The 15,475-nt window shown below is 39.4% G+C and overlaps 1 protein-coding gene across 4 annotated transcripts in view; it reads left to right on the top strand.

Moving 5' to 3' along the window:
• Window positions 1-15,475, top strand: part of pard3bb (par-3 family cell polarity regulator beta b) — a 313,361-nt gene that overhangs the window by 74,732 nt on the left and 223,154 nt on the right. For 3 of the 4 annotated variants that reach the window (XM_015359593.2, XM_069196274.1, XM_015359591.2), the window contains exon 3: window positions 2,702-2,873. In XM_015359593.2, the coding sequence (XP_015215079.2) occupies window positions 2,702-2,873 (172 nt within the window). Of the gene's footprint in view, window positions 1-2,179; window positions 2,271-2,701; window positions 2,874-15,475 lie in introns of those variants that run through there. The other variant, XM_015359594.2, reaches the window with a different exon arrangement.

The raw sequence follows: 15,475 nt of genomic DNA, 5'->3' as shown, positions 1-15,475 counted from the left end.
AACCCTCTGTAAACACCCCTGGTGGATCATGAGATGTTTAGGATTTTAGGAGGCAAAATGTTTTGCCAAAGTGGTGTCGTAGTCTGTAAGTCCCTAGTCCAAATACTGACAGCTGCTAAAGGTTTGTATGAAGCCTGTAATAGAAAAGGAAACCTAGACAGGCTGAGCCAATATCTTTGTTTTGCCCTTGAAGTCCAGCAGGTTATTCATTGTGTATGTAGGCAGATTCACATAACGGATGCCCAAGGCACACATTACAGAAAGAGCAGCCTGGTATGGAGCTTGTAAGTCCTAAACGAGACCATCCTCATTAAAGATAATTATCTTTATCTAGTCTATCTAGACCAGATTTGAGTGTCTAAGGTATAAATTAAATGTAATGGCACATACGGGAGACCAGACTTTTTTTAAAATTGGACACCTAAATGTAGGAATGATGGCTTTAAACTAACAAGATAATGATCACAAAACAAAGGAACAGAAATAAATTTTAGTATGACAGAGCTTGTCCCTCTGCAGACTTTTTTTGCTGCAGAATAGAGAAGGTAATGCACAGTTGCTTCCCTTTTCATATGAATTTAGAAAGTATATTATGCAGTTTTACCCCAATACCCCAAAGGGGGAGAAAGAAGCATCATAGAACTAAGGTTAAAAGTCAGGAAGAACATTTGTTTTTATAATGTGAGCTTGAAAAGAATCAGGAAATTGAATCCTTCTGTACAAGCGTCTACCTTTGTAAAAATTGTATTTAAGTTGTTAGCTGGAAAGACATGTAAGGAAGAGTGAATCTCAATACCAAGGTGTTTGAAGTGTTTGACCAGCAGCACTGGGAGTGGGCTAATTTTCTGCTTTGCACATGTGAATAGTAGTAAGGCAGACCTGGAATAATTCTTTTTATACCCTTCTAGAGCACTGCCATTCTCAACAATAGCTAATGGGGCATTGACTGGGACACGTTCTTGCATACGCAGTTTATCACCACCATATGCTCTGAGTGTTTGCCATGTTGACTATTGTTAACAGAAACAGTAGATTGATGGAGAGGCCTCCTGCCTAGATCTATAGTGCCTATTGATCCCAAGATACAAAAGCAAACTAAAAGATAAAAGAAGGACATCCCTTATGAGCTTGTGTAAAAACAGCAAACTGGGATATGTTCTTATTGCCTGTTTTCTGAAGGATTAACACCTCAATGAAAGCTAATCCTAAACTCCTGTGATCTAGAACTGACCATAGATATTCCCGTGCAAGACAGTCAAGAGCCTTCTTGATTTCTAATCAAAGAACAACCCAGGGGAAGATAGTGTCTGTGAAGGAGACAATGAACTTTGTCTTGTGCAAGATATCCCTTAATAAACTCTTGATTGCAGTGTACTAATATGGTCATTTTAGGCTTATAGCTGGTATAATGGCACCATCTTATAGGGCTTGTCATCAGGGTAGAATAGAGAGATGGGACGATAGTTTACAGCTGAGTAAAGGCACATTAGTTTCCTTTCAATGATAGGAACATGACGACAGTATTAATATCTCTCCAAAATCAACTGAATTGTTTGCCAGTTTGTATCATTTCAAGTAGAAGCCGTAATTGGTGCCAGAAAGTTGTTTAAAATTCAGGAGGGATGCCATCAACACCAGATTATTTAGCCTGTTTTATATCCTGAACCACCACCTTGAGCTCAGACAGATATACAGTAGGTACCTCCAGGATGCTGCCTCTTCAGATGAATATATCAAGATATATTAAGAGATTGGGGAAGCATACATTTCTACCTGCCAGGATTTTGGAAAAATAAAGGTTAAAAATGGACTACCCATCTAAAGTTGTATTTTAGGTGAGCAATCGCAATTAGCACATTAGTATTATTTCCACCAAATGTCATTTTTTTTTGCTTGACTTATAAACCCTCCCTGTGTGTTTCCAAGTTTTATCATGGGTTAGAATAACTGGCTTTGCCAGCAGGCTCTGTTTTCTCATAGGGGCTGTGCTGTATGCATTGAGGCCTTGTGTTTCGTCAGCAACACTAACACACAGATAGGGACAGAGCACCCCAGAACAGCTGCTCTCCTGTCAGCCTAATTGCAGAGTCAGTATTAAAGTGAATAGGTATGGATTCCATTATTTAAGCAGGGACCAATACAGTGTGGGACCTGCTTTTAATGATAGGCATGTGCTGAGCAGCGTTGCAGACAATGCACGGTAAGAGGCTGTGAGAGAACACACTATGTTGGGCTCCTTGGATCTCCTCTATGGTGTTCTGATTCACAAGGTAAAGATCACAGGGGAGGCTCTGGGGGGGATCACTACACTGTACATTTTTTTCATTGTCGGGACAAACTTGTGAAGAAGGCACTGGACTGATAAATGCCTGCTACCCTACACGTGTTAGCTGTTTTGGAGGATGGGCATATTTTGAAGGAAGTATTTAAAAAGGGGAGAAAATTTCATGATCTGTACCCTGTATTTGTTTTGCCACCTAGTGTCATTGCATGTAAGGGCACATTTCATATAGAGATAATCAAATTAGTACTTTATTGTACTTAGTACCTTTCTCTACCTGCAAGGGCCTGGTGATTTGATGGCAGACTGTGCCAGTGGTGACTAGAGTGATCGGGTTTCGCCAGTTATTACTGGGGCAGGGAGTCCTCTTATCGTTGTATGCATTTTTCCTTTATGCTTCCTCCTCTTGTGTTTTGACAGCTGATCGCCTTGTACGAGGAGCAGGAGGCCCAGCGGGAAGCAGAGAGCCCTCATGTCAGTGTTTCGGGGAGACCCAGCCCAGACCCTTACGAGAACGAGCTGGCGGCCCAGCTCTCCGTCTTCCAGCCGGTCAGCGGAGAGATTGAAGTCAATTCTTCGGCGCTCAAATCAAGTACGTTCTGTCACTCGGTAACCACATACTTGTGGCCTTGGATTTTACTAAATGAAAATGCGATGAAGTTTTATCACTAGCCAGTTGGTTGGAAATTTCATCATTACAAAGTCTTAGTCTAATAAGAGCTCTTTGATCATGTCAGTACAGCTAAAGGCATTTATCAGTTCTTTTAATGCTGTCGTGCTCATCTTTTTTATTGCCTTGCTATTGTGTAGAAAATGCTGTTGAGCCCTGTTTGCAGTTTGCAGGGTTGCAGTTTTTTTGCACTTTTTTTTCCATTTATTTGCTCAACCAAATCAGAGTACTTGAAAAATATTCATAGTGATTGGACCTTGAATCAGATGTGACTTTAACTGGCTTTGGAATAGAACTGTACTGGTCAACAGTTCCAGTAGATCAATATTAAATGGTGAGCTTAAGCTGTAGTGAAAACTAGACGAGCCTGTAGGCCCCTTGAAACTGAGTGTGACACCTTATCCTGCCCTTTCTTTTTGCTATATTTTAATCATCTCGAGAAAGGCCCACCTGTCTTTGCATTTCATGTTAAAGACTATACAAAGTTGAGGTTGTCACGGTGGAAAATATCAAACATCACCCTGCGTATTGGTTCAGGAAACCTGCGAGGACAACATTTAATAACCTTAGAAAACCTCTCTGAATTTGGTTAGAACCGCAGATTTTCCAAACTGAAGTCACCCTGGTTGAGCAGAAGTTTCACTGAGGGCTTTTTTCATCCACTCATATTAACTTTAAGGTTTGCGTGTAAAATGGGTGCTTTCGTGGTCACTTGCTGTTTACTGACGTGGCTACACAAATTCAAAACGACATCCCTCCAAACCACACACACTCCCTTCCTCTTTCTGAGTAGCAGAGCTCTATCTTGCACTTGAGCTCCAAGTGCCCTGTTTATTGAAGATGCCAACAGCATGAATATTGTATGAGTACGGTAAAAGATATACAGTACAGTGTCAACAAACAGCCAGCACTAGGCCCTGTTAGTAAATAAGGATCTGAAAGGAAAGTGATCTGCTGGAGCTGTTTACAAGACTCGCTGCTCCACTTCCTTTACTGTAACTGTGCTTTCACTGGAAGCAATTCCACAAGCAACATTTCACATATTCGTTTTTTTTTTTTCTGGTGCTTTGATCCTTGATGTCTGCTCAACATCTCAGCAGGTTCCTCAAAATGAATGTATGGAATGACTGATGCAACTGTCATTTTTGCCAGTATTGTGGTTGAATGACTGAATCTTTACCGAACCAGAATGAGCTCAGCATCTTCCTAAGTGGTAGCTGTACAGCACCACAACTGGTTTTAATTGTCTCCGTCGTAAAAGTCTAAAAAAAAAAACATAAACACACTTTTCTCAGAAGCTGACGTCATCGCGACTCCTCTAAAGGCTGATGCGGTGTTGGTTTCCACTGTGTCTTGTCTTTCTCCTAAGGCGAGAAAGAGCGATCTATCTTGAAATGCAGTAAGAGAAAGTGAAGGCTGTGGCATAACAAAGTTTAGGATGAATTGATCTCACCTTGTGTCAGGATAATCTAAAATTTCATTTTCGCTTAGATCAAGCGGTAGGTGTTCTTAACTGTTCTCTTTCAGCACGGATCTCAAATATGTAATTGAGCCACATGATGACATTTCAGAATGTGCTGCACAGCCAGGAATGCAGCAGGATTGAGTCTTGTATATTGCTTCCCGGCTAGAGAACTTTCTCTAGATTCACCCTGACAGCCAGGGAGAATTTCATACTGCTGCCCTAGGGAACTAGTTTATTGGACTATTTCTACTAGTTGGGAGCATTATAGCTTTGTGGGTCAGTCTCTGGAATCACGACGGGCAGGTTGTGGGTTCAGTCCCATCTGCAGATGCTTCATTTGCGCCTTGGTGTACCTTGACTGAGCTGCTTTACCCAAATTGCTGGAATCCACCCAGTTTTACGAATGGGGACCAGCTTTTGCTGGGAGCAGGCCCTGAAAGGGACTGGTGTCCACTCATGGGTGGGAGTCATCTGTTACCTATTGGCGTAAAGCTATGGAAACCAGAATAATCTCTGGACTGATGGTCCGATCTGGAGTGAATATGGAAATGCTCTTCCTTCTTGTATTAGTAGAAAACGAGTGTGGGTACAGCTACTGCTGTTCTTGCTGCTAGAGCTGCTGTTACTGTACTACATAGAAGAAGTCGTTTTTAAATGTGATTTATTTTTAGGTCGTGGCGTGGTGCCCTTTGGACTGGCAGGTCCAATCGAGACTAAGAACGCCAAGAGTCCCAAAGCATGACGAATGGAAGCTAAATAAAGCAGTACCAGCAACGTCAGGAAACAAAGTGAAGGACAGTTCAGAAATACCATTACCCAGCACAGATGATGGAGAGTAGCTTCAGATAAAAGAATAAAAGGATTGAGATGAGTTCTAAAACAGACCCATTGTTACTGACTTTTTGGTTAGAGAATGAAACCACATGGCCCTGCCATTAGACAAGAAAAAATGCTTTCATGACTTGAGTAGCCCAAGTAATGTTACATATCAATGTGGATATACAGTATATATATATCAGTATTTGCTAAAAAGAGCTGAGCGCAATTCAAGGGGGCTTTATCTTGATTATCCACAAGACTCTGCACCAAGCAGATTGTGTAGTTTTATTTTTTGTTCTGCATATGCATTTCTGATGGTCATTCTATGATTTTATTTAATATACAATACTAAAATCCTGCAACATTTAGTTTTGTTTCCCCCACTCTGCCAAAGCTTGCATCTATAGGTGCTTAAATCTCAAGTACTGCTTGGTAGACCATCGGGAGATGATTAGATATCTTAAATTAAAAGTGTGCAACATTAAGGGGACCACTCCATCATCCCCCAGCTTTTCAGGTCTTCTGTCAGTTTCAAATTGCTGATTGATAGCTCTTTAAATTAGCATCTTGCAGCATGGAAACCCAAATTCATGCCCTGAAGCATTTCTTGTGTTTCTTATAAATAATCAAAAGCTTGCCGAGAATGATTCAGTTCAACCACTGCCAGTGAGATCTCATTAGCCCCTTTCTTGTATTCAACATACAAAGCAGGTAGATGGAACCTCTGTGAAATCATTTGAATCAAAGGATACATTTAAAATGAACCCATAATCCACTGAAATATCGGGAGACCATGTTGGTCCGAGTGAGCATTCAGCATAATTAAAAAAAAGACATTGCAGGGAAGCGTCATGTACAGTAGTAGCTTTTGACGTACTTTCAGTGTGTATGTTTAACGATGTGCAAATGACAAAACCTTCACATGACAGCGTCTAAAACATGACAAATGTTTATTTTTGTGTTTGAAGCTGATGTGCATAATCATTGTACAAATCGGCCTTATCAGCTGAAAACGAAATAACTGGTTCAATATTACTCTGGTCGGAACAACTTTCCAGTTTTGTGACTGGCCCTTTATGTACTGTAGTAATGTGTTCTGTTAAATTTTGCACTGAGCAATAAATCAAGTGCCTTGATCTTGTGCATACTTGTGCTTTGAAGTATTGTCACTTCCAATAAATGGAGAATGCATAAAATAAAAGTATATGACCCCAAATCTTGATGACACCACGCTATTCTATAAAGAAAAAGACACTGGCAAACATTGTGTTGATCATTAAAGAAAAGACTCAAAAATGTAAAGGCCCGAGACTGGGCAGTACAGCATATAACTGGTCCAACATACAAATGTACCCAGATTAAAAAGTATTTTAAACTAGAAAACAATGTCCATGGAATTAAATAGGCATGGAACAAAACACTTGAAGAGTTACAAAGTGGGTTGAACGTAATTGAACTTAATGGGTGTGAGACATTGAAAAATAGGGTGTAGTACAGTACAGTAATTCAGTAAAATACAGCTTTGTAGCAAATAGACTGACCAGACCTGTTCATTGGGGGGTGCTACTGATATGAATCTAATTAGTGACCCAGAATTCAAGGAGGGCAAGATGGGATTTGACCAGTGGGCAAACAAGTACTTTCTCACATTTGCTTCTTTAAGAGCTAAGACATTTTGAGCATAGCTGTCAGTGATACAGGAGGAAATGAAGCAGTGGCTAAGCACTCTGTTATGCATGAAATATTAATCAGAGAAGTGCATTTTGCATGATAAAGATTTTTTTGTCCTGTTCCCTTTTATTAAGCATCTTCTTTTGTCATTAAGTTTAAGAAATTGAAATTGGCTACATAGGGGTTACTTAATTCATTATGCTGTAAACCAGATTTGATTAACAATGATCTGCTGCTGTAGTAGGGAAATGGACATGGCCTGTACAAAGTGAATTAAGGGCCAGGTGTCTAATGGCTTTTTTTCAGCAGGGAGCATACTGTATACATGTTTTTGAGCAATTTCTATATAGGTTTCAGATCTGCGCTATTTGACATGTAGCTGTGTTGAAGTTTAGAAAGTATAATAAAATCATGAGATAAAGTATGAAATAAAACAACAATCAAAAACTTTGGTAAAGAATAGAACTGGAAAAAAAACAACAGATTTTTTGCAGGCATGTTCTTATGTCCATGTCCTTTGCAGGCTCTGTTTTTATCCTGAGCTTTTCCGTGTCTTTGAACATATGTCTTTAATTTGTCTTAAGATTTTTTTTTCAGGCACTAGGAAACAGTTTCAGAGCTCCTTATTCATGGGTGTATTAGATGTAGAAAACATCTGTCCATTTTTCTTCTATGTCCAAGATGAAGTATGTGTATGAACTGGAAACACGCATTGATGTTTCAGTCAAGATGAAACTGAGAGTAATTGTTTTGGGGACTTTTGAACTTTTTTAATTCCGTTTGTTTTCTTTACACCATTTCATGACCTCACTCTCTATTTTGCTTTGGAAAAGGGATCTTTTGCATGAGCTTAGTCACTTTTTTTTCTCAGGTTCATATTTCTTAATTTAAACATCAAGCTGGAAGTGTCGGTTTCCAAAATAAACCTTCCCTTTTAATTGGCGGTGGCGGTAAATAAGCTGTTTGTCATGTTGGTTTTTGCTAGACGCCCATCTGTGTTTTTTCGCCTTCTGCTCTGTTAAAAAAAAAAAGAGACCCTAATCTGATTATACACGGTACATCCATCTTAAGTAGAAGTCATTTGGATTTGGTTGTTCTTTCATGTGGCTCTTGGTTTCTGGGCCTTCGCTGGGAGGAGGGAAACTGAAATCATGATGGATAATAGCTCAGGGACTCCAAACCTGTTTTCCTGTCTTTTTAATTTCATTTTGAGACAGCAGGACCTGTTTCCTCAGGCGTGACTGAGCCCAGATTGACTGTCAGTCTATGGAGCTGTGGAGACCCCTGGCTGGGGCTGACCCAACTCCCCAGACTGTCTCAAGTACTGGTTTCTTTATTAAGTGGATTATAGGTGTCTCTTCTCTGCGTGGATGCCCATAGTCCAGCCAACCGGAGACAAGAAGGCATTTGTTGAATCAAATTTTTCCCCTTAATTTTGTCATCAGATCAGTGGCGATATCTGGTGAATATCTTTCTGAGGAGAACGAATCATTCCGGTTCCCTGAGGGGTTTTGTTCTTCAGTACATTTAAAAATCACCAAAGTGTGGTGTATATATAGAAAAAAAAGGTGATGAAGACGTCCGTCTCGGTTTTATTGACAGTGACTAAGGAACTTGTGGTTGGGGTTTTTTTGTTTTCAGCCAGCACCTAACACAGGGAGACTTTTTTGTTTCGTTCTAGTAACTGCTGACAGTGGAAGCCGAGGTGTATGCTAATGATTTCAAGTTTCTTCCGTTACAAAGGCAAATGAAGAAATCATTCTTGCCTCCGAAGTAGATATCGCGTTCGCAAATCTTCACCCCTAGAGGGACTACACACTCAAGGAAGGAGAGAGTAGATCACTTAAGGCCCTCCAGCCTTGAGCATCTGCTCTGCAGTTTAACTGCAAGGGTGGCCGGTTAATTTCGTGTGTAGAAGTAAAGTAGAAGTAGAGGAGTTGGTTGCCACATGTACATTGGAATGTTTGTTTGTGCTAATCTCTCCGGACATACACGGTACAGCAGATGACGCAGCACAGCACCGTACATTAAATTTAACAGATAATAAAAACAGAAGAATAAACATGTAGTACTGAAACAAAAACTTGGTACACCATGCAAAAGGTGCATAGTGCAGACAGGCATTGAGTCTGAGGCTATGCAGTTTGCTATTAAGGATGTGTACTGCAGTAGATAAGAAGCTGGTCTCAAGTCTAGTGGTCCGTGCTTTAATAGTCCACTTCCACTTGCCAGAGCGCAGGGGGGAGGAGAACAGTTTGTGGCCGGGATGGTTGGGATCTGAATGATGGATCGGGCTTTATTCCGAAGGCGGATGGCGTGAATCTCAATAGTACGTCACATCCCATCATCCTCTGTGCTGTTGCCACAACCCTTTGTCATCTGTCCATAGTGGTGTGAGACTATAAGAAAGGTTAGAAGCAATGGAGAGCCTTTTTATCTTTATTTTTAGTTTTGTTTTTTTGCCCTAAATGGTGGCTAGGGCTTTTGTGTAGTAAATAGCACGGAAGTCCGGTTAGCCTGCAACCTCACCGAAGCCTTCTAGTGGTGGACCAGTAAAGGTGGACAGTTAACACTCCAAGAGCATGCCATGCAACCAATTTGTCATGCCAGAGCTGGTTTTACAGTGCACCATGAGTGACAAATGTAGTTAGCAGTTAAAGAAGGCAAAGGCTGATGTGTTCTGCAGGGATTTGTGCTTGGAGGGTGTAAACCACATGACTGGAGTCCGATTGAATTTTCTTTGCTTAGAATGGCAGTTGTACAGGGTCCCCCCTGTGCCAGGTGATTAAGGGAGTATTGATCCAGCACTGCAGTGCTCTTTCACCACTACTCTTCTCTGCTTCAAGGAAAATGTTATCACTTGAGTCCATTTACAACCAGAGGCAAAGCCTTTTAAGGAAAGGGGATGTGCTATTGATTGCTAATAAGACAGGTTCACCTTCACTGACAGCGTGCACAGAAGGCACCCAGTTATTTTCGCAAGGGTTGGAAGAAATGATGATTTGTTTGAATTAAGGGTAATGCACTTTGTATTGATGCCATCAATATTGTCGGTTTAGCATGTGTTTTCATGTAGATTAAGAAATGTTAATCAAGAAATGTTACAAGTGGGTAATTGCTCTCTAATGTTCTGGAGATCACAGGGGAAAAAAAAGAACTTTTAGAGCTCAGACAAACATTGCAGGCTATTATATTGCTTTTGTTAATTGTATAGTATTGAAATGAACATCATGTTAGATGACTTTATTATGTTTTAAACATTAACTTTTGTACTGTATGAATATACGTTAAATATTGCAGAAGATTTTTAGATCAAATTAATTAAAAGCCACTAAAATCCACCTGACAGATCCACAGCTCCTGTTCATCCACAGATGCTCCTTTATGGGCTCCACGTCAAAGTTAGCCATTCATGTGTCCCACCAAATGGCCCAGTGTGAGCAATTTATGGCTGTCCAGCTAATGTAATGAGCGTTGGGCAGGATCATTAAAAGAGGACGTTCACTTATTCCTGTGGGTTAACCTCTCTCCTCCCGAGCTCTTAGCTATTCAGTCGAGTTGAACGGGATTAAAGACCTAGAAGTAGGCTTGGTTGGACAAGTGTGGACTGTAAAAGGCTTTCCACCTTTTATTTTTGTCTATGTAAACAATTAGATGTGGGATGAGGTTTTTACATGAAGCTTGCAAAGTGGCTTTTCAGGAAGGATTAGCAAACAGTGTCTTAAAACAGGACTGTTTTTCTCTCATTGAGAAGTGAAAAACCACGCTAACACACATTTAATGATTGATCGATTAGTATCTCAGATACCTAAACAAGCCAGTACATGCCTGAAGGTTTATTTAATGCAATGAACTATCTTAGATATGCAGATTTTGCAGTAGGTGTATTGCCAATATAAGGACAGCTCTAGGTTTAAATATACTTTGATCCCTTTATCACAGAAAATGGTTGCCACTTTAACTTCCTTACTTTTAAAATAATATGGTTAATCAGGAAGAAAAGTCTAGGAATTAAGTAGTGCTTGTTGTTACTTAGGGTGGCTATATTGTCTGAGTGCTGTAAAGGCTGTGATCCCCCTCGCTCCTCGTCCAAGCAAGTTAAAGCCCTGAAGATTCATTAGGAGCTCAAATTCCTCAATGACTACATGAAAATGCAGTTGTAATTAAGACAAATTAATAACCTGATTGATTGTGTGCCTGTCCAGGACCAGGACTGAGGATCACTGGTTTAGAGTGAAAGAATGTGGGTTATCATAGGAATGCGCCTACTATCACTGAAGTAGTACCGAAGAGATCTAGTAAACCATGAATTGGATTATATTTCTTTTTACACTGCCAATCTGTCTTTTTCGTACACTGGATTCAGGAGGCAAAAGAAAATCAGTCCCTCGGTGCAGTGTGAAGTTCGTTTTAGCCAGTTGTCTCTACTTGAAATTTGTCAATCCAAATTTCACTGTAATTTTTTTTTAAGCTTTCATAGTAAGGAGGCACTTGAGATGTCCGACCGCTCTCTTTCCCATCATACCCTTGAGGTATCTGTGGCACTTATCTTTATGAGTTCTTGATTGAGCCGTGAATTTCTGGTTTTTAACTTGTCCTTGGGGATCTGCCCTATACTATAGTGCACTAAATTGCATCTGACACTCACAACCTTTTTTCTTTGACCTTTAGGCGAAGGGTCAGGGAGTCAAAATGACCCTGACTTCTAAAAACGAAGGGGCTCTCCTAATCTGTCTAAACATTCTGGAAGAATGAAAACAAGGCACATTGTTTACAGGGGAAGGGGGGCCAAAAAGCGATTTTCCGATAATCGTGTTGATTTTGCAGTCCATTGAGCGCATACACACATAAGAGGGAACATTTTCACTAGGCCAAGGTGTTGAACTGAAACATACGCAGTCTGTTTAGTCCCGCGTGGTCGAACCTTGAAGCAGAATTGATTGGTGAAACTCTTCGTTTGCATTCTAATTTCTGCTGTTATTTATCTTCTTTTACAGATCACATTAAAGCTTTAGTAGTGATTTCAGGAAAAATCTTTTATTTAGGTACAAAGAATTTATGCGTTTTCGTTAAAGCCTTATTTTACCATCTTTTTAACCTTTTCAACCAAACTCTAAAGTGTACGTAAGGTTAGCTTAACATTGCGTGCTTCCAGCTAGGCTTTTGAATGTCACGTTTTGTATTTCTTATTGAAATAGATTATTAGTTCATGGACTTCTGTACTTTGTAAACGATATTGGTTTTAGGGTCCTTATTCGTTGCAAGCCACTCACTGAAGTTTTTTATTTTAATTACCTTAGTAATTTTGTAACTGGATTCATATTTTATGTTAGCTTTCCAATGCTTATCTCAAGAATGACTGTGGCACCAGTGCTACCTTCTGCATTGTGTAATTTACAGTGTAGCTTGCTTCCAGAACATATGGTCATAAGTTAGATTTGTTCAGGGTGATGCTGTGGAAGTGCTCTAGACCTGGGGTCAGGGAGTCAAAATGACATTGACTCCTACAAGGAGGGGACTCTCCTTATGGTCCAGGGGATTTTTAAATGCAATCCAGAGTTTTAGAATTTTATAATAACCTAGAGTCTTTTAAAACACAGTATCTTGCATTTCTAAAACATTTGCATTTTTAGTTTGGCAAGATGGCAGGATGGAGATTTCCTGAACATACAGTAGAACTTCCGAAGTTTTCTAATGATGTGGATAATTACACTGTCGTTTGTTCCACCTGGGAATTGAAACCAAGAGGTTAAGGAGGGGTTAAAAAATGGTGACACTTAAATTAAAGAAAAACAATTTCTGATGGATGCCCTAATTAGATCCTGTGGGTCATTTGTATTCTCCAGCTCTTAACTTTTGATGTGTGTTTTAAGGCATTCCAACTTCCGACAAGTTTCTCCTCCAGAATTCCAAGTGCTCGTCTTTGAGGCATTTTTTGCAAAAAAAATTAAATAAAAATTGAGACAGTGTGTGCAAAATTAAACAGATTAGAAATAGGATTGTGATAACGTTTTTTTTTTTGCAAGTGGAGAACCCTAACACTGGATTACTTGAAAGAGCCTTTTCCAATATTTGAAAATCATGTTCCAGTACTGTGTATTGTAAAGAATCAATTGCCAATCAGTCGTACTCTTGGCGGTTGTAATTGAATTTGAGTGACGAAAGAGCCCTCTGTCTTTGAGAGCTGTTTTTATGCCAGAAGGGGGCAATTAATTGAGATAACTCCTTGGTAGATAATGCATAATCACACAAAAGGACATAAATCATTCCACATATGCCAATTTGCATATTGTCCTGATATAGGAAGAAAAAGAAAGAAAACTCCCAGTTCTATCTAGGTTTAAAAATGAAACCTAGTTTAATTTGAAGAGAAATTTATTCGTCTTTATTCTTTTAACTGCCACATTGAAATTTAATCCAGATTCCTATATTGTTTTTCAGATAGTGTTCATTCATTGTGTAATGATTATTTGTTTGAAAATGTGTTGTTTAAAGACATACTGTACTGCTGATCCGGCAGAGAGGTGTCACCGTAAGTGTGGTGATAAAAGACAAAGTAAAATCGTCATTAAAATTTTCCTTTGCAGAGCAAAGTCTTTACCAGTTTAAAATCCATCACTTTGTGTAAAAAGCAAATGCAGTGAAAGTGAAATAGTTTTTTTTAGAAATTCTTGATTTCATGTTTTTACTTTAACATACGGAAAATTTATCAATGACACGTAGACTAATTTATTAAATACATTAAATTATTTATTAGATAAATTGTACCATAGTTTCTAGATATGGCCTCTCGTTTATATCCTTTCTTATAATCTTATCTTCTGACCTAATTAAGACATAGACACCCTAATCTGATTGTGGTATAAAAGTCTACATCCTGCAGCAACAAAAGAAGATTAGAATCTGACCATAATAACTGTTTACCTACAATACTTCAGCTGCACACATACAACATGTAATTTTCCTTTTGTTGGATTTGAGAAAATTTCTTTGGAATTATATAGCCCATTCAGCATCAACCTTTTCTATTAAATTGAGTACAAAAACATTGTTTTTTCCCAATATAGGTTTGACAGTTTAGTTTTGTGCAGTATTATAACAATTCAGACTCAATGAAATATTGCTCCCCTCTTGACTACGAGAGACCTTTTTCCCTGCTTGTTTTACTTTGTGACAGAATCTACTGTAGAACAGGTACTCGGTAATCAATTTTACCCAGTTATCAATCTGATACCCAAGCTCCTTTCAAGAAATAGCTAGAGGAGATTCTCAAAATGGATAGCTACTAACAGCAGGACACACTAGATAAGATAAGAGATAAGATCACTTTATTAGCCATATACGTTAGGCTAATAGCATTAGGAATTTGTCTTTTCGCATACCCCAACTTGCTCTCCATGAGACACACAGACATGGAGAGAGAAGCTTGGGGTCAGAGTGCAGGGCCAGCCATTTATATGGCACCCCTGGAGCAGTTGGGGTTAAGGGCCTTGCTCAGGGGCCCAACGGAGTAGGATTCCTCTGCCGGCCACAGGATTTGAACTGGCAACCTCCCAGCCACAGGCACAGATCCTGAGCCACAGAGCCACCTAGTCCAAATGACCTCTTTTAATTCTGTTTTCCTGTGGTCCTTAATTGCGTTTCCAAGCTACACCTTCATACAGTCTTAACCCCAGACAGAACATGTTTGCTTGGCCTAATAATAGCAAGGACAGATTGCATGACATTGATATTTCTAAATTGTGAGAACAGATGGCTGACCATGCAGATATCATCATCCGCAGAGAAATTTACTGTGGAATAACTTAAACTGTAACTCCTTTTATTTTAGGGTTACAGTTTTTAAGGCTTTAAGGCTAATATACTGTAGTTTCATTATTGCACAAGCTATGGACTTGGGATAGTTAGAAGTTCAGTTCATGTAATAACATACATTTCCAAAGTCTTGTTTGATGACATGAAGAAAAAAAAATATGAACACAATTCTTCAGAAATAAATTCATGGTAGTATTACTAAATCCTTCTTAAATTTATCTTCCTGATAATAGGTACAGATAATTGATTACCAATGAGTTCAGATATGCACAGTGAAGAATAATGGTTTTCAGTGGATTCTAGAAATCTAATTACAAAATATATGCCAAAGAGCATAATAGCTTAGCCTTAGTGTTTAGATATTTTACATGCAGTTTGAATAGAGCTATCAGATTGATGATTCCATTAGTGAGCCCTGTACTTGAAAACCCTGATTAGTTTTGGGAGCATTTGGCCCGTATCCCCCATTGATTTCTTTATTTCGAATGCAGTCCTGTTTCTTGGGGGTGAGAAAAAGTACTCTGAAACTGGACACTACTTTTATTTCCTTTGCAGAGCCATTTAGATCATTTTTATGCATTTCCGGGGCTGAATTGCTTTCATTCTGACTCTGAACACCAGTTTTCACATTACTGCCATTGATCCCTGCTTGAAAGGATGTTTGGTTGCGTCCGAGAACTGCTCCGAATGTCTTGTGTGCCGCTATTATCATGTTAGTTACACAGGAGGAAGCCTTCCTCTCGCAGGAGAGAGA

The sequence above is a fragment of the Lepisosteus oculatus genome, chromosome 12 (genome assembly GCF_040954835.1).
Source record: "Lepisosteus oculatus isolate fLepOcu1 chromosome 12, fLepOcu1.hap2, whole genome shotgun sequence".
Classification (NCBI taxonomy): domain Eukaryota; kingdom Metazoa; phylum Chordata; class Actinopteri; order Semionotiformes; family Lepisosteidae; genus Lepisosteus; species Lepisosteus oculatus.
This window is presented reverse-complemented; position numbering and strand designations above follow the sequence as displayed.